Genomic DNA, 23,048 nt, shown 5'->3' on the forward strand with positions numbered 1-23,048 from the left:
TGCCAGAGTTTGGGTCGAATGTCTGTATGTATGGCAGTAATAGACAAACTGCGTCAACCAACCATCTATCCATCCATGACAGAACGCCATACAATTGACAAGAGAGCAGAGCAGCAGCACTGCTACCAGTATTTAGACATTTAAACTCATGACATCATTTTGGTATTTATTGAAACGTTAACAAATCAACAACAAATTACCAAAGAATGAAACCCCAACCAACCAACACCCAATAACTCAACACATAAAAATTTGCCGGTTCAAAATCATAAAACCAAAACTAACAACAACAAAAAACACAAAATTCTCATGCCCCCTTTATTTTAGAATTTTACGCCATAGTTTTAAGTTTTTTTTTTTTTTTTTTTTTTTTTTTGTTCTATTCGCCTATTGTTGTTCGTTGACCGCAAGGGATGAATGGTTAATGTTTTGTGAAACTTTAAAACGTAGTAATATTAGGTCGTCATAGCCATTTTCAGTATTATGAACTTATTGTGTTTATTGTGAGCATTTATTTGTCACTCTATTTGTGTAAGCGGTGCGATGTGTTTTTCCTTACAGCTAATGATCTAAGGCGTCAAATATGAATATGAACTTCTTTCCACGCTTTTTAGGTAATATGTAATGCTGCTGGATGGCTGCTCCATGAAACTTTTCGCTGACGCAGTTCGAAAAATATTGACATGGCTAGGAGCAATAACAACAACAGCAGCAATGAATAAAAACAATCATATTGTTTTTTGCTGTTTTTTTGATGTGAAAATGAATTAAAAATAACAATTATGACATCAATTCGTGACTGCCATTAAAAAATACAGCAATAGCAACAAGCTAAACAGCAAGCCAGCAATAATAACAACAAGAATAACAACACCAATAGCAACAAAAAGAAATCTGTCGTAGTACAAGTGACTATGACTAGGTGAATATGATTTATTTTCATAAGGGGCACAGTGGGTTGGAGACGAAAGACTAAACAAATCACGATTTTGTAATTCATATGAAATTCTCCACATTTTTACTAGGAACCATTGCAAAGCTCTTAAAATTAAAGTTCTCTTATAAAACTTACAAAAATAGTTGAAATTTCAAATTCACCACACTCGAAATTCTTCGGAAATGCATGATACATCATCCTTTTTCTTTCAAAAACATTGAATTATGTTAATTATTCGATTTTACAAATGTTAGGCTCGTGGTGAGTTTCTTATGAAATTCACCACACATTGATTTTTGTTGAAAATTGTACTAATTTTGTTGTTTAACTAAATGCATGTTGAAATGTTTATTTTAATGCCGATTATAGGTAATTTAATAAAGTGGTGAATTTTTATTTTTGCATAAATTACATTTTTATTTATAAAAAAGCAATAAAAACACTATAAAATGTTAATATTGAAAGCGGAATCGAATTTTTGAATTAAAGGATATGTAAAAAAATTATAAAATTACAGGATATAAAAACTAAAAATTTTTAAAGCTCAAATGATTAAAATTTCAAATTTGCCACACACAAAATTAATTGCTCGTAAGTAAAAGATACACCAAAAATTTTTATACCAAAAACATGTTCTGGTATTTTTTCCATTTCACAATTTTCGAATCGTGGTGAATTTACTATGAATTCATTACATCTTGATTTTTGTTGGATATTGCATTAAATTTCATATTTGACTCAACACATGTAGAAATATTTATTTTTATGCTAATTAGAGGTTAATCGTGGTGAGTTTTTTATTTTTGCATAAATAACAAAATTTATGAAATAAAAACCAAATTGTTTTTTTTTTGCTAAAGAAATCAAATATTTGACTTATACGATTGGATCCTAAGGAAAATCTTTAAATTTTGAAATTCCTTATCAGAAATATTTATTTTTATGCTAATTAGAGGAAATTTATATCGTGGTGAGTTTTTTATTTTCGCATAAATAACAACATGTATGAAATAAAAACCAAACTGTTTTTATTTGCTAAGAAATCAAAATTTGACTTATACGGAAGGAAAATCTTTAAATTTTGAAATTTAAAAAAAATAATGAAAATGCCAAATTCACCACATTCAAAATTCTTTGTAAATACATGCTTGTTTATGTCAGAAGCATGGAACTATGTTTATTGTTCGATTTCGCAGATGTTCAGCTCGTGGTGAGTTTCTTATGAAATTCACCACACCTTGATTTTTCTTGAAAACTGCGTTAAAGTCGTTATTTGACTCAATGCATGTATAAATCCTTATTTTAATGCACATTAGAGCCAATTTATACCGTGGTGAATTTTTATTTTAACATTAGTAATAAAATTAATTAATAGGGAATCAATAAAAGCTTTAGAAACAATTTCGAACTCAAAATTTTGGAATTAAAGGACGTCATTGCAAAGTTTCAATTTTTTACGTTTTCTTATAAACAAGATTACACTTTCAAATTCACCTTAGCCAAATGGTGAATGCATCAGACGACAAAATTGTTAAAGCCAAAAGCATAGAATTATTTAAATTATTCTATTTAGAACATTAGTGGCGTTTTTTTTTATTGGGATAGCTGTTACAATTTTGATTTTTCCAAATTTTACAAATTTTTTGGTTCATGGTGAGTTTCTTATGAAATTCACCACAACTTTTGTTGTTGGAAATTGTATTAAATTTCATAATTGGTTTAAACATGAAGAAAATAGCATGAATAAATATTTATTTTAATACACATTAAAGGCAATTAAATTCAGTGGTGAATTTTACGTTGTACGAAAATCAATAGAAACATTTAAAAATCAATTTCGAAAACAACATGTTTTGAAATTACATGTTTGCATACTAAGGCAAATCTTTAAATTCTCTTATTAGAATTAAAATTTTTTAAAATTTAAAATTCACCACATTCAAAGTTCATTGTAAATACAGACTACACAAACATTTTGTTATGCCAGAAGCATGGACTTATGTTTATTATTGGATTTCACAAATTTTCGGCTCGTGGTGAGTTCCCTATGAAATTCACCACACCGTGATTTTTGTTGGAAACATGCATGCATGAAGAAATATTAATTTAGATGCACATTAGAAGACATTTGTAGCGTGGTAAATTTTTATTTTAGCATCAATCACATTCAAAATTCATTGTTAAGACAGACTACACCAAAAATTTGTTATGCCAGAAGCATGGAATTATGTTTATTATTGGAATTCACAAATTTTCGGCTCGTGGTGAGTTCCTTTTGAAATTCACCACACCGTGATTTTTGTTGGAAATTTCATTAAATTGCCTTGTTAACATGCATGCATGAAGAGATATTAATTTAGATGCACATTTAAAGACATTTGTACCGTGGTGAATTTTATTTTAGCATCAATAATAACATACATTACTCGAAAATTAATAACAACTTTTAAAAATCAGTTTCGAAGGCGAACTCAAATTTAGGAATTTAATATAAAATTTTACTTTAAGAAATTCACCACACCTTGATTTTTGTTGCAAATTGAATTTAATTAGAAATTAGATTCATTATACATATGTATGTAGGGAAATGTGTAGAAGAAGTCTTCGATAAAAATACCTGTTGGCCTTCAGTGAGAAGTCCTATGGGTGTTCTAAAATTTCTATGAAAAGCCCTATTGTTTTGACATTTTATTGAGAGCTCTATTGAACTTCTTTAAGAAGGCGACCGTCACCTTCTGCGTGAAGAAATCTGAAAGTCTCATTGTTGTCATGCCTTCCAACGGAAGTCCTCAACATTTGAAAATTAGATCTTTTAATATGTCATATTTTAGAAAATAAAAAAATATTAAAAAATTGCAGACTCTTTAAGAAATTAATTAATTTTAAATTTCACCACTTGGCAAATTCTTCAAAAAAGCAATTTTTATGAAATATGTTACACTTAAGATATGTATGAATGCTAATTTTTCATTTTCAAATAATTTCACCCCGTGGTGAGTTTTATATGAAATTCACCACACTTTGAGTTTTGGTGAAAATTACATTACATCAAACATATCACATAAAATTCATTGCAAACTGAATGTGGTTGCACATTATAAACCGTTTTTGACGTATTGAACTGTCTCCAGTTAGAAATGGAAAACTCAGTAGTCCTAGGAATATCTTGTATGAAGGGTATTGGGGACATACCATGCGATATTTTAATTTATTTTAAAGCATAATATAGCCATTTAAAATTGGATCTGTGGAATTTATTAATAGGCATATCCATATTCTTTTGTAAGATTTTTTTAAGTAAATAATAAAATTTTACAAAATCTTTTTTTATGATTAAATATTAAATATTTAAAATTCATCATTCCACAATTTCTTGGAACGAGCGAGTACAAACAAATATTTTACACTGCCCTAATTCTTATTTTTCAATTTCCAACAATTTCACATCGTGGTGAATATTTAATGAAATTCACCACACCTTGAAAATTTACTGATAATGAATGTGGATGTCCAATAAAAACAGTTTTAGATGTTTTTACTGTCCTCTATTATTGGGAAAGGGCAGAGTCATGAAATCTTATTAATTTGTGCATTGGTGGCATACTACTTTTAAATTTTTACTTATTATTTTTTAGTTTCTAATTATTTATAAATTCACCACATGGCAAATTTTTGGGAAAAGAAAATTCATACACAATTTTATAATTTCAGAGATTTGTTTTTTGATTGCTTAAGTCTGTAGTATTCCCCCATTGGCTTTTTTATGAAATTCACCACACCTTTAATAACTTCAATTTTAATATTTGAATTTTGTAGTCAATTTTAGTCGACTTTATGTTGGCAGGAAAAGCACGAAAAAATATATTTTACTTAATATTGGAGGTCAACAGACCAAAACATTGACTTTTCAGTTTCAGAATATAAAATACGACTTTTGTTCTGCCATAAGGACCCATAATTAATTCTGTTAGGTTAACAAATATTCATATATTATTCCCCAACTTTTTTTCCTCCTTCAACCCACTATGCCTGCTTACAAAGTGCATTTACTGCTCCATTAGTGTTCTCATACTGCTATTGGCTGCCAACAAATTTATTAACAATCATTTGAAATCGATATAGTACAAGATTTCCGTTTATTGACGTTTTGTTTCTTTTTGTCAACCTCCTTCTCGTCGTTGTCTGCGGCGATGGCAACTCGTGAATGTGGTTAATTTACGTGAACCAGCTGTCATCCCAGCAAAAATGTTTCAATCATGAACGAGGGGGCAATTCATGATTGCAATTTTTCACCACACCCCCCCTTACACACTCTTGCTTAGGGTGCTGGTAATGCAAATTGCATCTTTCATTGTTTATTTTGTAGAAGCTGGACTAAGTTTTTTGGATTTTTAAAAAACAATTGTCATTTAGTTGTTGACTTGAACAGAAGTTGTTGAACAACAAGCGGCGATTCGGCGGTTCGGTTTGTTGTGTTGAAATCTCTTGCAAAAACATACAAAAGTGAAAACAAGTCTTTTTTTCGTCGTTTCATTCCAAAGCAACAAATTATGGTTTTGAATATTTCTTCACGTTGTTGTTGTTGTTGCTGCACATTTTGTGGTTAATTTGTTTTATCTTGGGAAATAACAAACATAAATCGTGCAAATTTGATTGATTAGATTAAAGTGAAGAAACAAAAAAAAAACTTTGTGGTCTTTCGTTCGTTCATTGTTTTTGGTTTTATCAACTAGAAATATTTGTGTGTGATTTCGATTGTGACTTATATTTATTTACTATTGTGCCATATTTATTTGACCGTGTTCGCTGTTTTTGGAACCTCCCTTGGCATTTTGACTAAGGCACCCACCAAACATATTGGAGGTGAGTTGTTGAAGAAGTATTGGTGTTTTCATTTTTTCCGAAGCGTCACATCCCAGCTAACAATTTTTTCCGATTTTTTTCCGAATTCGGAACGAAACTCTGCACAAGTATGCGATTCTGATGTCGAATTCGTTCAGAAATCGGAACAAAATTGTGTGAAGGTGCCCACGAATTCGGAAAGTTTTATCGGAAAAAAATCGGAAGGAATATTAGAGTTTCTTTCCGAATTCTGAACGAATTCGCAAAAAAACTCGAATGAAAAAAACGGAAATTTTAAGGGAATTTTCGATTATCTGCACAATTTCGGAAAAAACTCGGAAGGAACATTCGAAAATCGGAAAAAATTCGGAAGATTATCGGATGTTTGATCCGATATTCGGAAAAAAATCGGAAAATTATCGGATGTTTGATCCGATATTCGGTAAAAAATCGGAAGATTATCGGATGTTTGATCCGATATTCGGAAAAAAATCGGAAGATTATCGGATGTTTGATCCGATGTTCGGAAAAAAATCGGAAGATTATCGGATGTTTGATCCGATATTCGGAAAAAAATCGGAAGATTATCGGATATTTGATCCGATATTCGGAAAAAAATCGGAAGATTATCGGATATTTTATCCGATATATGGAAAAAATCTGAATATTTTCGTAAGGTTTTATCCGAAAATCGGAAAAAATTCCGGTGATTTATATTTCGGAAAATGTTCGGATGTTTAATGCGAATTTTTTTATTCTTTATTTCATCATCTTAACAAGTTGGATTTAATAGTATTCATTGCTGCTGCCCGCAGATATTGTGTGTTTGCAAAATTATAAAACACAACTTTTCCTAATAAAGTTTCCATGTGTCATCACGATGTTGTTCTTTATTTGGCGTATCTAAAATAGAATTAACAGTATTTGTTATTATAAACATATTTTTACAAAATGTGTATGCAAACTTCCAATTTTAATTTGTTTTAAAACACACAATAATTTGTTCCGCTACGTCTTACTCACTTAACTGCTGCGAAATAACTAAAAAACAAGGTACAGCATGCAAACAAAGCAAAGAAATTTCCCTTGCCACTGGCGTTGTTTGTATACAATTAACTCTCAACCAGAGTTCGGGATTTTTGCTCGCGAGAAAAATACACATATCAAAAATTCTTTCAGATTATGTGCAGAGTACTCGGAAACTAATCGGAAAGAAAACAAATCAAAATTTCCCTTCCGAGATTGTGCAGAGCACTCGGAAAATAATCGGAAAGAAAACAAATCAAAATTTCCCTTCCGAGATTGTGCAGAGCACTCGGAAAATAATCGGAAAGAAAGGTTACGAAATCTCGGAAAAAAATCTGATATCAGAGCCATCGGCAAAAATTGTTGGCTGGGATGTACTCTCAATCGTTGCTAATGTGTGAGTGTGAGTCAAGGGTTCGAAATTTGAAACATATTTGTGCCATTTGTGTGATAGCGCAGTATGTGGCGCTAGCTTGAAGTTGTGACAACCTCACGAGTGAATAGTTGTGCGTAAACGTGATATCATACCACCAAAATAATCCCGCTGCCTAGCAGCTAGCCATTCAAAGTCAATAAGCGATTTTGCAAAAAAAAAGAAAAGAAAACAATGAAAACAATTAAATTTTTGTAAATGAATTAAAACAAAACAAAAAATAGCAACAACAACAACATCAACATTTTACCGACAAAAGAAACAATCAACGACAAGTTGATGTCATTGTTATATTGGTTTATTTATTGTCATACAACAAAACGAAAATCAAATCAAATTAAATTTGTTGTTGTTGCCTTTAGTGGTGGTGTCTCGATAGATGATGATGGTGTATTAAAGTAGTAATTGAAATGTAATGATTATCGTAAAAGAAATTAAGCCGATAATAACCAATGAAAAAACAAATCTATAAATAAGTTCTTAAATCAATTTGGAAAAAAATGTTAGTGCAACTTCACAGTCATCAACGGTTGGTCAAAGTTATTACAACAAAAGCTGGACAGCTTAAATGAGCAGTTCGAATCGTATATATCAGTGAAACTTAAAAAATACAAGCATTGTCCTCATAGGGCTATTATTAATATCAAAGTGTTACGCATTTCGAAAATATAATCCTGTAAAATACAAATTTTTAAAATAAATTGGATCAGTGAAGTTTCTTGCCTATGTCTTCAGAATGGTGCATTATTATGGTGGATACGTGAAAGCCTATAGCGATTTTTACATCAACAGGTAATATTGGATTATTGTGAAGGATTTTTATTTGCCACGAAATTTATATTCAAATATAAATAAAAAGCAAAGCCCTATTGAAGTTTTTCAAAGGCGTAAACAACTCCGGATCCTTGTTCCTTGACAATATTTCGTCACGAAACGAAAAATAAACTTCCGGTAATTCAATGTGGGAAAATTAGGATTAAAATGGACTTATTAAAGTAAACACAAAAACTTCGATCAGTATTCTTTAAGGAGTAGTGAGAATAGTAGTTACCAGACGCAAAATATAGCTAAAAAATGGACTGTCTTCATCTTTAAACAAGATACTGATTTAAAAAATCGAAAGGAATGCCCAAGGATATGCCTCTGGGCAAACGGCTAACTCCAAAAATATGTATTTATTCATTTAAGTTTGAGGAAGTTGGCAGGATTATCAGAATAGTAGTCTTAAAACAGAAAACATACTTCAAAGTATGATCTCTCTCCATTGTCAAAGAATACAATCCTCAAGAATATGACTTAGGGTGAGTACTACTAGCAAAAAAGGGATATTTAAGAAAATATTTATAATCTTTATTTTGAGGAAAAAGTTATTAAGAAATACAAATCGAGCAGGATTCTCTGAAAAATAGTCTGAAAGGTAGTCATCAGAGAAAATTTCACTCTTGGGTAAAATATGTGCAAATGACTGCATCCAAGAAAATTTATTTAATTTTATTTTGAAGAATAAATACATATGGCCAAAAGGCCTGGGTACAAAAGTGGTATAACATACTTTCTTAAGTTATTGCTTATAAAAGAATATAGAACGACCGAGTCAAATTCGGACTAGAGTGCCCTTTGCATTTTAGTCTATTACCAGAAATGTCTTAAGCATGAAAGCCAGCCGCTTATTTACAAAAAAAATATCCTACCATCTTAAAGTTCGGAATTATATTTTTATTTATAGAAGACCTTTTGAAGGATATTCTAACCATTCAAAGGTCTTCTGTCCTTTCAAGACGACCTTTGGAAGGTCCTCTCTATAGATTCCCTTCAGAAGGTTTTCTACATATAGAAGCCTCGTAGCAGATCTTCTTTACCTAGAAGAGGTTTCGAAGCTCTTCTGTCTAAAGAGGACCCTTATAAGTTCGTCTGTCTATAAAAGGATTTTGTACGGTTGACTGTCCATAGAAGGACTTTGTAAGCTCTTACAGCAGTTCTTTAAAAGTCTTTAAAAAAAGAACTCCATAAGGCTTTCAGGCTACCTTCTCTTTAGCCTATAGAGGATTTTTAAATTGTCTTCTGCCAATAGAAGAAGGAAGATGTTCAGTCTACAGAAGACCTTTAAAAGGTTTTATTTTATATAGAATACTCTCAAAAGTTCTTCTGTCTATCAGAGATCTTTAAAGAGTCTACAAAGATCTTCATTTTAAAGAAGAAGTTCTTGAGATGATGTTTATACCCTCAGCATTTATGCTAACGAGGGTATATACACTTTCATACGGGCAAAATGTGTCTCATCGAAATAATGGTTTTAGACCCCAAGTATGTGTGGACAAAATGTGTTTCAGACAATTTGGAGTTGATTTAGCAATGTACGTCGGTCTGTCTGTCTGGCTGGCTGGTGCGCACGATAACTCTCGAACGGATCAACCGATTCGGTCCAAAATTTGGCTTTCGTAATATTTTGTCCAAACTTAGTTTAAGTTCGAATATGGGTTATATCGGTCCACTCCTTCGGGTACCTCCACCACAAAAGTTCGGAAATGTTCTGAAAATTTGTGCTCACGATAACTCTTAAAGGAAGTAACCGATTTGGTCCATAATTTGCACATCGGACTTAGATGAGGTTCCAATATGGGCTCAATCGGTCTACTGCTTCGGGTACCACCCACACAAAATGTTGGAAAAGTTCAGTTTAGGACCTGCTCTCGAATCGCTTTGATTTTTGCTGTAGCAACTTGTATTTACTACCCCCCATACGACGGTATAAGTTTAATCAGGGGCAAGTCCATACTTCTTGAGGAAATAGCCTGAAATGTACAAAAAAAACCCCCTCTGACACCGTGTGTAGTGGTTGGAGCGCCAGACAACTCTCGAACGGATATGCCGATTCGATCAAAAATTTGGCCTTCGTAATATTTTGTACATACTAAGTTTAAGTTCGAAGATAAGCCATATCGGTCCACTCCTTCAGGTTCCTCCCCCACAAAAGTTCAAACATTTTCGGAAAAATTTTGCGCACGATAACTCTTGAAGGAAGTGACCGGTTTGATCCATACTTTACACATCCAAATATATCTACCAGATATAGATAAGGTTCGAATATGGACTATATTTGTCCTCTCCTTTGGTACCTCCCACACAAATTTTCGGATAAGTTCACTTTAAGACCTGCTCTCGAATCATTTTGATTTTTGTTGAAGCAACATGCATTCGCTGCCTCAATTACGACAGTAAAAGTTGTTTCAGGGGCAAGTTCATACTTCTTGATAAAACAGCCCGAAAGTTGTAAAAAACCCCTTTGGCACCATATGTAGTGGGTGGAGAGCTCGAACCGAATACACTTTGGATATTATAATATTTCTTTGATTATTAGACATAGCATCCGTTTTGGTCCAACTTTGGGCACTATCTGTCCAATGGTACTATCCACACAAATGTTCAACATTTTTGTGTGGTTAAGGGTATGTTCGAGGATCCTTTGCACATTTTTACCGAAGGTTTTCCTAGTTACCCTGTTTACAGCAATATTATGTTTTTCGTAGGCTAGTGTGATAAAAAAACCCTATCTATCTTTGTTCCCGCAAATTTTTGAGCTTTAATCCTATCCATACTTTTGTCGGTTCATACGCCCAATATTTTGAAAACCCCCCTAAATACATAAGTTTTTTTTGGGAAAAATATTTCAATCCGCATAGGCTGAGGGTATATCTCTGTCGGCAAAGCCGACTGATACTTTTTTACTTGTTTATAAAAGACTTTCAGAAGGTCATTAGTTTTAAGAACACCTTTAACAGACTTCAATCTTCAGGAGGTCTTCCATAGAAGATGAAGATTTTCAGAAGACCTCCATCGTATAGAAGACCTCTAAAAAGTCTCCTGTTTTAGAAGACATCTAAGAGTTGTTCTGTTATAGCAGACATCTAAGAAGAGTTCAGTTAAAGAAGTTCCTATGCATAGGAAGCCCTTGGAATGATTTCTGTCTACAGAATATTTTTACATTTACTTCTTTGGTAACATATTCGGACTTTATTTTGACACCAATAGATCTTGATTTTTCGATACTCCTCTTTTTCTATTTCCCTTCTTTTTGCACCAAGAGAATACCTTTCCTCCCTCCTTTTCTACCGATACCTCTATGTCCTTGTATGCAAATATATTTTCTTCGTTAATAGCACGACTCTACTGGTCGTCCCATTGGTTGGTTGACGGAGACTTTTGGTATCCAAAGTCTCAGGGTTTGTGTTTAGGACCTATTGTAAATCCGGAGATGATATGTTTAGGTCTACGACTACCAATAATCCCACAGTCAAACAATTTCATGTCAGCATTTATACAGTTTCTCACATTTAGGTTTTCTTGTAACTCCTTAAGGTATTCAGGGTACAGAATCTTGCAAGTGTCGTCGTCTTCAGTTAGGAAGTTTGTTATACTTTCTTCAACATAATACATTTAGCTCTCCAGGTAACACCATGCGAAAGTTCTATTGCAATGGCCTATAATAGCACTATGCAACACTGAAAATGCAAACAACTTCTTGTATGCATTTTTTGAAAGTACATATTTAGACTACAAAAACCCTAGTAGGGTTTTGTCCTGTCAGATCCAGTTCGGATTTTATGGCCTCATTTAAACCGGGCTAAATCTACACTTTTTTGCATTAATCAGGCCTTTATCTCAGAAACGAATAGGAATTTGGCCTTGCTGTCTTCGGCAATATTGTAGCCCTAAACTAGTAGAACTTATCTTTTGAACAGACCATATAAGAAAAACTCCACCTAGGTCATCAAAATCTATAAAATATAGACAATTTTACATAATTGCTGAAAATCTGGTCATATCGGATAAACTATTGGGAGTTGAACAAGGTAACCTTTTGCAAAAATCTTCTAAATAAAGATCTCAACAATTCTTTAGAACAATCTGAAACTCTAAAATGCTTACTTCATGTTGTTTCAGCGGTATTTTGCATCATATCTTTTACAACACGAATTTCAAACACAGTTCACACCAACAGTTTATCACCGCATTTCGAATTTCACTACATTATTGACATTTTTATTAAATCGTTGTTGAAAAATGTGCTGAAAACAACGGCACAGAGGCATTTTACAACAATGACATGTTCTGAAGAGTTGTGTATTAAATTCCAGGGAATATTTTTCCAAAAGAAAATATTCAGAAAAAATTAACGGTTTTGGAGATACGGTGCGAAATGTATAAAAATTGTGGAATTTTTGCATATATTTTGAAATTTGAGGCAATAAAAGTAGTTTTTCGAGTTCATTATTTCTCCAAATATTTTATTCTTGTCCTTATCTACAAATTTGCTTCAGAGGTCAGAAGAAGATTCGCATTTGTTTCAGAGATATAGCCCCGAATTTCTTTAAAAACTAAATATTTAACCATGTTTAGATGGGGCCATAAAATCCGAGTTGGATCTGACACAACAAAACCCAACTAGGGTTTCTTGTCGTTTGGGTCTGTACTTTCAAAAATCCTCAGTTCGAATTGTTTGCACAAGATCACCTTAAAAATGTTGCACAGTGTAGTACTCATATGCCCTTCAAAAGATAATACCTACATTTATTCTGAAAATATTTTGCTTTACACTATCCTAAGGCCGTAAAATTATCCGTTAAAAATACATTAAATATAAGTTAATTGGGACGAAATAAAATGTTCGCAATAATTACACTGTGCTACACGAAACTTATACAAATGGCTAAGTTAAAGTGGTTTACGGTAAAAAAAAACGCATTAAAAACAAAAAAATGGTTTGTTGTGGCTCTAGACTGCTTAGAAGATAATTTTTACAAAAACGGAAATTAAGTTAGATTTCGAAAATGGGAAACCTATAAAATGGGGTAAAAATATATGAGTTATTGAATTTTTTGTGTTTTAATTTTTGTTTTAGAACAAAATGCGTATTTTTGACGTTGGACTAATGTGCGTATGATACATATTAAGTAGAAAAACCAGATGTATCATACGCACCAATAGAGCCTGGAGCCCGAGCAAAACCATTTTTTTTTTAATTCGTTTTTTCACACATAAACCACAATAACTTAACGTTTTAAAAATTAATGGCTTGTTATTCGCCCTTTTAATCTTTCGTGAAAAAAGGAGGTATGTCGTTTAAAATCTAAGAAATCCCGTTTTATCTCTATATTTACCATAATAAAGTCACAAAAACGAAGTAACGCAAAATAACCAAAGGTATTGTCGTTTTCCTAGGACCCCAACAAGACGAAATTTTTACATCAGAACTTGAATAGTTTTTTTTTCTTGGTCAACTTTTGCAGCACAGTGTTATATTAAGAAGGACAAAAAACCTTAGTTTAAATGCAATATTTAACCATACAATAACATAACATGTTTAAAAATTCCATCTCTGAAATAAACATTCCTGTTCCTTAAACTAATTCCTGTTCCTTAAACTACTAATTAAGTATTTTAATTTGGGTAGTAGCATCATTTTTGTCAAAAACAACCTTCGTTTAACATAAAAAGCCGTTTAAACAACTAGCATCTAATATAGAAGTGTCAAGTATTACTACAACCCTCAAAATAATATACAAATATGTCAATTAGAATATGTACCTGTTATCTATCTCTCCAAAATCTAAAAACCCCATACAAAAATAGCATCTGTTGCACACTGCAACTAATCAAACTAGGAACGTGCGTTTTGTTACATTTCCGTATAACGTGCAAAATAAGTGAAATAATTGACACAGCCGTTGTTGCTGTTGTTCAACGCTCCCTCATTTCATAAAACATTTCTATCAACTATCTCACTACAACCCACTCTTCTTTCCCCAGCAATTAATATAAATGTTGTTATCACTGAATTGTTTACTAAGCAATTGAGTTGGTATGTGTTTGAGTCGGTGTGTGCAACAAGGTGCCTATCAAACAATAACCACAGAAAAAAAAACAGTTCTCCCCAATTTGGTCACAACTTTTTGCTTGTACCCACCATTCATTCATTCATTTGTTCGGAGCTTGTTATGTTTTAATCTTGAGTGCGTGTTTCCAATTGGAATATTTATGCGTGTCATAAAACAATATGCGCACCGCAATCACAGGCCTTCACAAATGCCACACAGAAAATAAACTCTTAACTGTTCTCCCATAGAGAGTCCCCCATATTTTTAATACTCTCTGTTTTTTAATTTCTCATTTAATAGGCCCCCTTGTATATTCAGTCTCTCTCGCTTTATACTGTTAGGCCGGAAAACAGCTGTTTTTTCTTATTTCAATGAATACAATTTGTTCTTGTTTCCGCCTATAAGTCTCGCAATGAGTATAACATGGTTTGTTTTGCGCTTGATTTTGTTTGGCTCCAATAAACTCTATCAACTCACAGTTCTCTCGATGTTTACCCTCTTTTGTTCTCCCACCTAAAAAGGGGGTTTGTTTGGCGCCACATTCAACTCTCCAACATTGCCTTTGTTTATATTTTCATCTCTTGTTGGGGTCTTACTCTCCTTCCTTCTCGCCATACTCTTTCATATGGGATGTCGTCTGTATGTGAGTGTGTTTAAAAGTCATTTTTATTATTAGTTATGACCTCATCATCGATTATTTTGTGGTTGATTCTTATTGAAACGAGTCCCTCTTGTTTTTTTTTTCTTATTTTTTGCACAAACAGCGGTAACAACAACATCGGCAAAAAACCAACAAAATGTTATAACAGCAACGTAACTTTATAACAACAAATAGTGCCAGGCCAACAGCAGCAGCAGTAGTCAATAACAATATTTTTACACTAGATTCTCAAGCTGCTATATAAAGTCCATCACCGCCCCGCAGCCGCTGTCTTTTCGCATTCAATTAGACGTCGACAACACCGCCGCGGCGATTCATGCATGCATGCCTGCATTCACAGACATACCTTTGAATTCTTTGGCTTCCCCCTACATAACATCACATACCTACAGTGTTAATTGTTGTGTATACAACCTAATAGTTTATATTGGGCTATATATGTAGGTGGGGTGGTTGCAAAAGTTTTGGGGAAAAGGACTGAGAGATTTCAGAAAGGGTCTATAGAAGCAGCCTTTGTTTCAGAAAGGGTCTAAAAAAGTAGCCTTTGTTTCAGAAAGGGTCTATAGAAGCAGCGTTTGTTTCAGAAAGGATCTGTAGAAGTAGCCTTTGTTTGAGAAACGGGTCCATAGAAGCGCCCTTTGTTTCAGAAACGGGTCCATAGAAGCACCCTTTGTTTCAGAAACGGTTCTGTAGAAGCACCCTTTGTTTCAGAAACGGGTCTATAGAAGCACCCTTTGTTTCAGAAAGGGTCTATAGAAGCACCCTTTATTTTAGAAAGGGGCTATAGAAGCACCCTTTCTTTTAGAAAGGGTCTATAGAAACACCCTTTCTTTCAGCAAGGGACGATAGAAGCATCCTTTCTTTCAGAAAGGGACTATAGAAGCACGATTTCTTTCAGAAAGGGACTATAGAAGCACCCTTTCTTTCAGAAAGGGGCTATAGAAGCGCCCTTTCTTTTAGAAAGGGACGATAGAAGCGCCCTTTTTTCAGAAAGGGACGATAGAAGCGCCCTTTCTTTTAGAAAGGGACAAAAGAAGCACCCTTTCTTTTAGAAAGGGACAAAAGAAGCACCCTTTCTTTCAGAAAGGGACTATAGAAGCACCCTTTCTTTCAGAAAGGGTCTACAGAAGCACCCTTTCTTTTAGAAAGGGGCTATAGAAGCTCCCTTTCTTTTAGAAAGGGACTATAGAAGCCTCCTTTCTTTCAGAAAGGGTCTATAGAAGCCTCCTTTCTTTCAGAAAGGGTCTAAGAAGCATCCTTTATTTCAGAAAGGTTCTATATAAGCTCCCTTTCTATAGAAGCACGCCTTGGACTATAGAAGCATCCTTTCTTTTAGAAAGGGTCTATAGAAGCACCCTTTCTTTCAGAAAAGGACTACAGAAGCACCTTTTCTTTCAGAAAGGGACTACAGAAGCACCTCTTCTTTTCGAAAGGGACAATAGAAGCGCCCTTTCTTTCAGAAAGGGACTACAGAAGCACACTTTCTTTCAGAGAGGGACTACAAAAGCACCTCTTCTTTTAAAAAGGGACAATAGAAGCACCCTTACTTTCAGAAAGGGACTATAGAAGCACCCTTTCTTTCACAAAGGGTCTACGGAAGCACCCATTCTTTCACAAATGATCTATGCAAACACCCTTTCTTTCAGGAAGGGTCTCTGGAAACACCCTTTTTCACAAAGGATCTATGCAAACACCCTTTCATTCACAAAGGGTCTATGGAAGCATCCTTTCTTTCACCAAGCGTCTACAGAAACACTTTTTCTTTCAGAAAGGGTATGTAGAGGACTTTAAGTTCTTCCATGGAAGGTATACCCATGGAAGACTTTAAGTTCTTCTCATAGAAGACTTTAAGGTATTCTCATAGAAGACTTTAAGATCTGCTCATAGAAAGTTCTAAGGTCTTCTCATAGATATTTTTAAAAATATTTTTAAAAAACATATTTTTAAAAATATTTTCAAGAGGCGTGGATACTTTTAAAAATCTTTTCGAGCGGCATGGATATTTTTAAAAATATTTCCAAGAGGCGTGGATATTTCTAAAAATATTTTCAAGCGGCGTGGATATTTTTAAAAATATTTTCAAGAGGCTTGGATATTTTTAAAAATATTTTCAAGAGGCGTGGATATTTTTAAAAATATTTCCAAGAGGCGTGGATATTTTTAAAAATATTTTCAAAAGACCTGGATATTTTTAAAAATATTTTTAAGACGCGTGGATATTTTTAAAAATATTTTTAAGAGGCGTGGATATTTTTAAAAATATTTTCAAGAGCCGTGGATATTTTTAAAAATATTTCCAAGAGCCGTGGAAATTTTTAAAAATATTTTCAAGAGCCGTGGATATTTTTAAAAACATTTTCAAGAGCCGTGGATATTTTTAAAAATATTTTCTAAAAGGCGTGAATATTTTTAAAAATATTTCCAAGAGCCGTGGATATTTTTAAAAATATTTTCAAGAGGCGTGGATATTTTTAAAAATATTTTCAAGAGGCGTGGATATTTTTAAAAATATTTTCAAGAGGCGTGGATATTTTTAAAAATATTTTCAAGTGGCGTGGATATTTTTAAAAATATTTTCAAGAGGCGTGGATATTTTTAAAACTATTTCTAAGAGGCGTGGATATTTTTAAAACTATTATCAAAAGGCGTGGATATTTTTAAAAATATTTTCAAGAGGCGTGGATATTTTTATAAATATTTTCAAGAGGCGTGGATATTTTTAAAAATATTTTCAAAAAGCGTGGATATTTTTAAAAATATTTTCAAGAGGCGTGGATATTTTTAAAACTATTTTCAAAAAGCGTGGATATTTTTAAAACTATTTTCAAAAGGCGTGGATATTTTTAAAAATATTTTCAAGAGGCCTTGATATTAAAAAAAAAACTTTAAGGTCTTCTGATAGAAGAAATGGTCTAATTTAATTTTTTAAGGTCTTCTCATAGAAGTCTTACCATCCATTACTGATTTCTATAACTTTTGCTTCTACCTCCCTTAGGTACATCTTGGCGTATATCGCTTAAAGACTTTGTACAGACAGAACTTATCGTTTATTGCTTCTGTTTATATTTGAGACGGGAGTAAATATTTTTCTAAACTTTGACAGATTTAAATAAACGGATTTATTTTGTTTTTGTATACAGAAAAAAGTAGAAAGATCAGCAGAAGTGGAGGATGAGAAAAAAGGTTCTTGGCTCTCCGCACAACAAAAGCCTGTGGGACATTTTTTTAATGCGAAATGCCTGTCTGATAATGTTAGGAAGAAAAACGACCGGATGTGTTGCGTTTTCAATGAATGGACTGATGGATGGCGAATGGATGGACAGATTGATGGCTTATTAAAAATACAACAATATTGTATCGTTTTAATAAATCTTAATTCCGTTCGTCTTCCTTAAGCAAAAGTGAAATTCCCAATGTTATCAGTGGCGAGCGAGTTATACTTTCCAATTCATGCAAACTATGTATGTCTGATACCACAATCAATGGCGGATTTACAAATTGGATACATGTTTTTTATGGGTTTTCTCCGATTCATTCTTTCTTCGTTCATTCATTCATTGATGTTCACAAGTGGTGGCTTAGATATCAGTGCCTTGCCATGATTATGTCATTGAATGATTGTATATTTCTTATTTTCTTCTTGTTGCTATTGTTGTTATTTTCTCTATTTTTATTCAATAAATTTATGATTAAAAAAATGCTGTTGGTGTTATTGCAAAATATGCGATGGCGGCCGGTGGCGTTGGCATCATTCAGCGGCATTTGTTCAGCAATTTGCATAATAAATGAATGTTAATACGATTAAAAGTTATTTATCCGCTTTGTGAACACACAATGCTACACACAGTGTCACTGAGCGAGTGAGTGACTTATATACATGAACACCTTTCATTATACAAATATGAAAAAAAAACTTGTATGGCTATATGGATCATTAACCCAAAGAGATTCTCAAGTTGAATCTCAGTGCCTTTGTTGCTGCTGTTGTTGTTGGATTTGTGTATACACCTCTAGTCCACCCACCTACAACGCTAACTATATGTTGTGTTTATGATTGCCATCAACTGTCATCATCACCAACGTATGGCATGGCATGGCTTTTTATCGTCATGTTTTTGTTTATTTCACTGCCGCCTCTCCTTAGCTAAGGTGAAAGACGTCAGTTAGCGGACGGGCGGCTATGGTGGCAATATAGTGAATATTATTGCTCTAAATCTAATCAAATCAAATCAACCACACAACACACTCAATCCAATTTAAATAATTAATGATTTAAGAAAAAAATGTTGGATTCAAGTGACAAATTTGTTGTAAAAGCTAACAAATCTCTGACAAGTTTGTCTGGAAACAAATTAAGATCAAGTCGTTGGAATTTACTTGCACTGGAAAACATGTGGCATATTTAAGGTTGTTTATAAATTCCAAACTACTGGGTGGAGCTAGGATAGAAGTGGCGCTGCTTTATTGGAGTATCAGAGCTATGAATGTGAATTTAAAAAAAAAATGTTGAAAAGACTCTGGGCTGGGTTAGGTTTAAGGAAGCGCAGCCATTAATAGTACGGATAATTGCTGCACTCGGAGTCCGTTGGATAAGAAAAAGAGTTGCGAAGTATAGCCGATATAGTTATTGATCGATGGTTTTTGCTGGGATCTATGTATGATAGAAAGGTCAAAGAGTCAATCTCATACTTCTCCAGTTCTAAAAATGTGGCAGCTTCAATGGGTTTGGTACAGCAAAGCTACTGGAGATAGTTGAGTATGTTTGGCAGGACAGTTAAAAAGATGCAGTGTGTAGTGCGGGCTTGTGCCGCATTCTGGGCAGATGTTTGGCAGGGTGTCATCGATCCTTGCGTAATTTAGCCGAAACTACTCTAGTTTGTCATGGCAGCAGAAGCTCCTCAGCTGCGATAGATTGAGAATATTATCCTAGGACCGCATTCACACGATGGTTGTTTATGGCTACTGCGACTGCATCTGTGTGAAAGCTATTTAAACCTGGTTGATAGTCTTGTTGGTCTAGGAATTTTTTTTTTTGTAACGTTGGACCACTCTTTCTAGATCATGGAGATTCCTCCGTCCTGACGTGCCTGGGTGGGGAGTTCTATTCATCATACGGTGTATCGGATGGCTCTACTGAACGAAAGTATGTCATTAGTAGACATCGGATTTTGCATATTTGCATATTTTTTAATATTAAAGATACGAAGATTCTGATTGGACCAAAATTCGTTTCAAAGAAATCTAAATTCAATGGCAGGGTCATATTTCGTATTTATTTTGCATATTTGCATATTTTGCATATGCACAAAATATGCAAAAATATGCAAAATATGCAAAAAATATGCAAAATATGCAAAAATATGCAAAATATGCAAAAAATATGCAAAATATGCAAAAAATATGCAGAATATGCAAAAAATATGCAAAATATGCAAACAGAATTTGGCCGAAAATCGTCATAAAAGTCGTTAAATTGTCATTTAAAGTTGGAAAAACCATCAAAAAATACATAACAGTGTTCTAAACTAAGACTGTTGACCGTATAACGTCGATTTTTTCAGCAGATTATTATGTTATTGAGACCATTTACGACAGTGTGGTGTAGGGTATAAAAATATGGTATCGTAATACCATTTGTTTATTATTAAACTATGTAAAAATATAAAATTTGATAAAATATCAAACGTTTTATGTAAAATTCAATATTTTCTTTCTTGTTGCATCTTAATTTAATTTGTAGCATTGGGCTGGTTTTAACTCAAAGGACCAAATCGATCTCGGATTTTTCAGCCGGGGAGCCGCCTAAACCTTTTAGTATCGTTAGATTTTAAGATTGCCAAAGTTTGAGCACAATTCGAATATGTTAAAACGTGGTACTGGGGCCTCGAAGTTATGAAAATCAATTTTTTTGCTATTTGGCGACTTCGACGGGCCATACATATGGAACGGTTAAAGCTACTTGCCCGTATTACGCATTTAACTAAAAGCTATTCTGTTCTTAACATTTCTTGCTGAACAACAAAGTACGTAAGTGTTACTGAATTCGAGATAATAAACCCAATGTCCCGAAAAAGGCCTTCAAAAATGGAGTCTATTTAAAAAAAAACTTTTTTCTTCCTATATTATCAAATTTTTGCTAATGAAAACGAATATATTTTACTTTATTTGAAAATGTTGCCTATTAGGGCGAAGGTCTATTTTTTCCATACATTTCTCGGTGGAGTCGAGCTTAATGACCGATGAGGTTTGCAAGTGAAAAAGGAAAGCTGAAGATTCGAACCCCCACAACCACCTTTTGTAGAGGCTCATCAGACATATCGGCCGTGGAATGGCATCGCTATCCATCAAACATGTCCTTTTTCAAATGTAATTTTGTTTTACAAAGATGGACATTTGTACATTCATTGTATGGCTTCAATGACAAACGCTTACATTTTGTTCATACATAGTTTAATTCACTTATGCCCGTAATTCAGAGTTAACAACTTTTAACACATTGGCAACGATTAACCAGGTAAAATCCTTGGTGTAAGTAACACGGCCGTTTTTGACTCGGTAACGTTACCTATGCGTTGAAATTATAAAATGTTGCTTACACGGAAGATATCTGTGAACTCATAGATAGCTACGTCTTGAAATTACGGGCATTAAGGGACTGACATAATGTAGTTTTGGAGCCATCTGGGTACAGATGACAACTTGGTGATGAACTCGACTCCTTGCTATGTCGCTCACAATTTTCAAGATATTTACCATCCTTTACCCCTCCTGGTAATTGATTTTCTGTGGTCAAGTTGCATTATCTTTTTCAAGAAATTCAGAGTTAAAGTTTAATCTCTTGGACAACAATTAAGTCTCATTGTAATTATGCCTGGTAAACCTTTTTCTAGGAATTTCAGCAGTTGATTTTTATAAGTTTGGATCGATTATTTCTGGAGAAATTTCTATATTTGCTTTGTTAAGATTTTTGTCGTCTTTTGGATCTTTACGGTGTTTTGCACTATCAGATCAAACAATGCCAGACCAATAAATTCAGGACTAAGGTACCACATATGATTTATCATTTTGTTATTTCCTTTATCTGATATTTGTTTGTGAATGCCTTTCGTATTAAGTAAATCTTCAATGCGGTTTAGGTCTTGTTTTGGACCTAAAAATATTTCTGAATATCGTTTTCACTATTTTTTGTATTAAACTCAATCTATTGTCTCTATTTCTTTTTAGCCTATATTGTATCTATATAAACATTATCTTGTTCATTATACGTTTTGTAAAATCAATAACCCAAACTCTCACTTATAACACTCAGTTGTTGTCGTGTGGGATACCAAATAAATAAATAAAATAGAAAAAAACATTCTGGGGCGTCTAGTCTCGAACGATTTAAACGCAAGGTGCTTCTACGGCCTCTTGTTCTTGGGAAGTGGGTTGAGCAGTAGTTTTAAAACACTCTCGCCTACTTCGAACTTGGATTTGGCAATCGCAGACTATTCTTTTAGAAGTCGCTTGAATATGTTTGGTTGATGTCCGGATGTGCTTCCAAACTTGCAGTCAAAAATCCCTCTCAACAATTTTCTAACAAGTTTGTACAGTGGTACAGAAGCTCTCGACCTAATATCTGCTCGAGCTGGTGAGACCCCATTTTTCTAGGCATTTGTACACTGCTAGTTCTTGTTTCTCCCATGAGATATTTTCAGTTTCAGGAACACCTAGGAGTTGTTCTTTACCCCCATGTGATACCAGAACAGCAACCCGTTTTTTCTTCCCTGTTTTGAGAATATCTGGTAATAGTTTTCCATGCCAGAGTACACAAATAGCCTCGTTCCGCTGTTCACGGATAAAGCATCTAGAGATCTTATATTTGTAGGGATCTTCTCCGATAGCTTCTACTGTAGCCATAATGATACTAGTAACGTTCATATACATATGCATAGTTACGATTTTCTTGAAGGCACGATTGATTGTATTCGGGACAGTTGGTTCTTCAGATTCTACGATACGTTTAGCACCAAAACAAGACCTAGACCTCATTGAAAATGTATTGAAATATAAAAACATTGACACACAAATTTCCGAAAAAGGAAATAACAACATAATTTAATAATCTGTGGTATCTTAGTCCTGAACTTGCTGACCTGGCATTGTTTGATCCAACGGTGCAAAACGCCGTAAAGAGTCAAAAGGCGACAAAAATCTTAACAAAGCAAAGATTAAAATTTCTTCAGAAATATTCGATCCAAACTTCCAAAAGAGCAAATGCTGAAAATCCTAGAA

At 33.6% G+C, this 23,048-nt stretch overlaps 1 protein-coding gene across 16 annotated transcripts in view; it reads left to right on the plus strand.

The window, feature by feature from the left end:
* The window catches only part of raw (NDT-like domain-containing protein raw), a 95,945-nt gene that overhangs the window by 53,650 nt on the left and 19,247 nt on the right, over positions 1 to 23,048 (plus strand). Inside the window, exons 1-2 of one of the 16 annotated variants that reach the window (XM_073966861.1) lie at positions 5,343 to 5,800; positions 7,746 to 8,030. The exons of 10 other annotated variants lie outside the window; for them this stretch is intronic. In XM_073966861.1, the coding sequence (XP_073822962.1) occupies positions 7,975 to 8,030 (56 nt within the window). In that variant the 5' untranslated portion in view covers positions 5,343 to 5,800; positions 7,746 to 7,974. Of the gene's footprint in view, positions 1 to 11; positions 25 to 5,342; positions 5,801 to 7,600; positions 8,031 to 23,048 lie in introns of those variants that run through there. 5 more of the 16 variants (XM_073966862.1, XM_073966863.1, XM_073966864.1 and 2 more) reach the window with 5 other exon arrangements.

Source organism: Musca autumnalis, unplaced genomic scaffold (genome assembly GCF_047663935.1).
Source record: "Musca autumnalis isolate F117 unplaced genomic scaffold, ASM4766393v1 scaffold_2, whole genome shotgun sequence".
NCBI classification, from domain to species: domain Eukaryota; kingdom Metazoa; phylum Arthropoda; class Insecta; order Diptera; family Muscidae; genus Musca; species Musca autumnalis.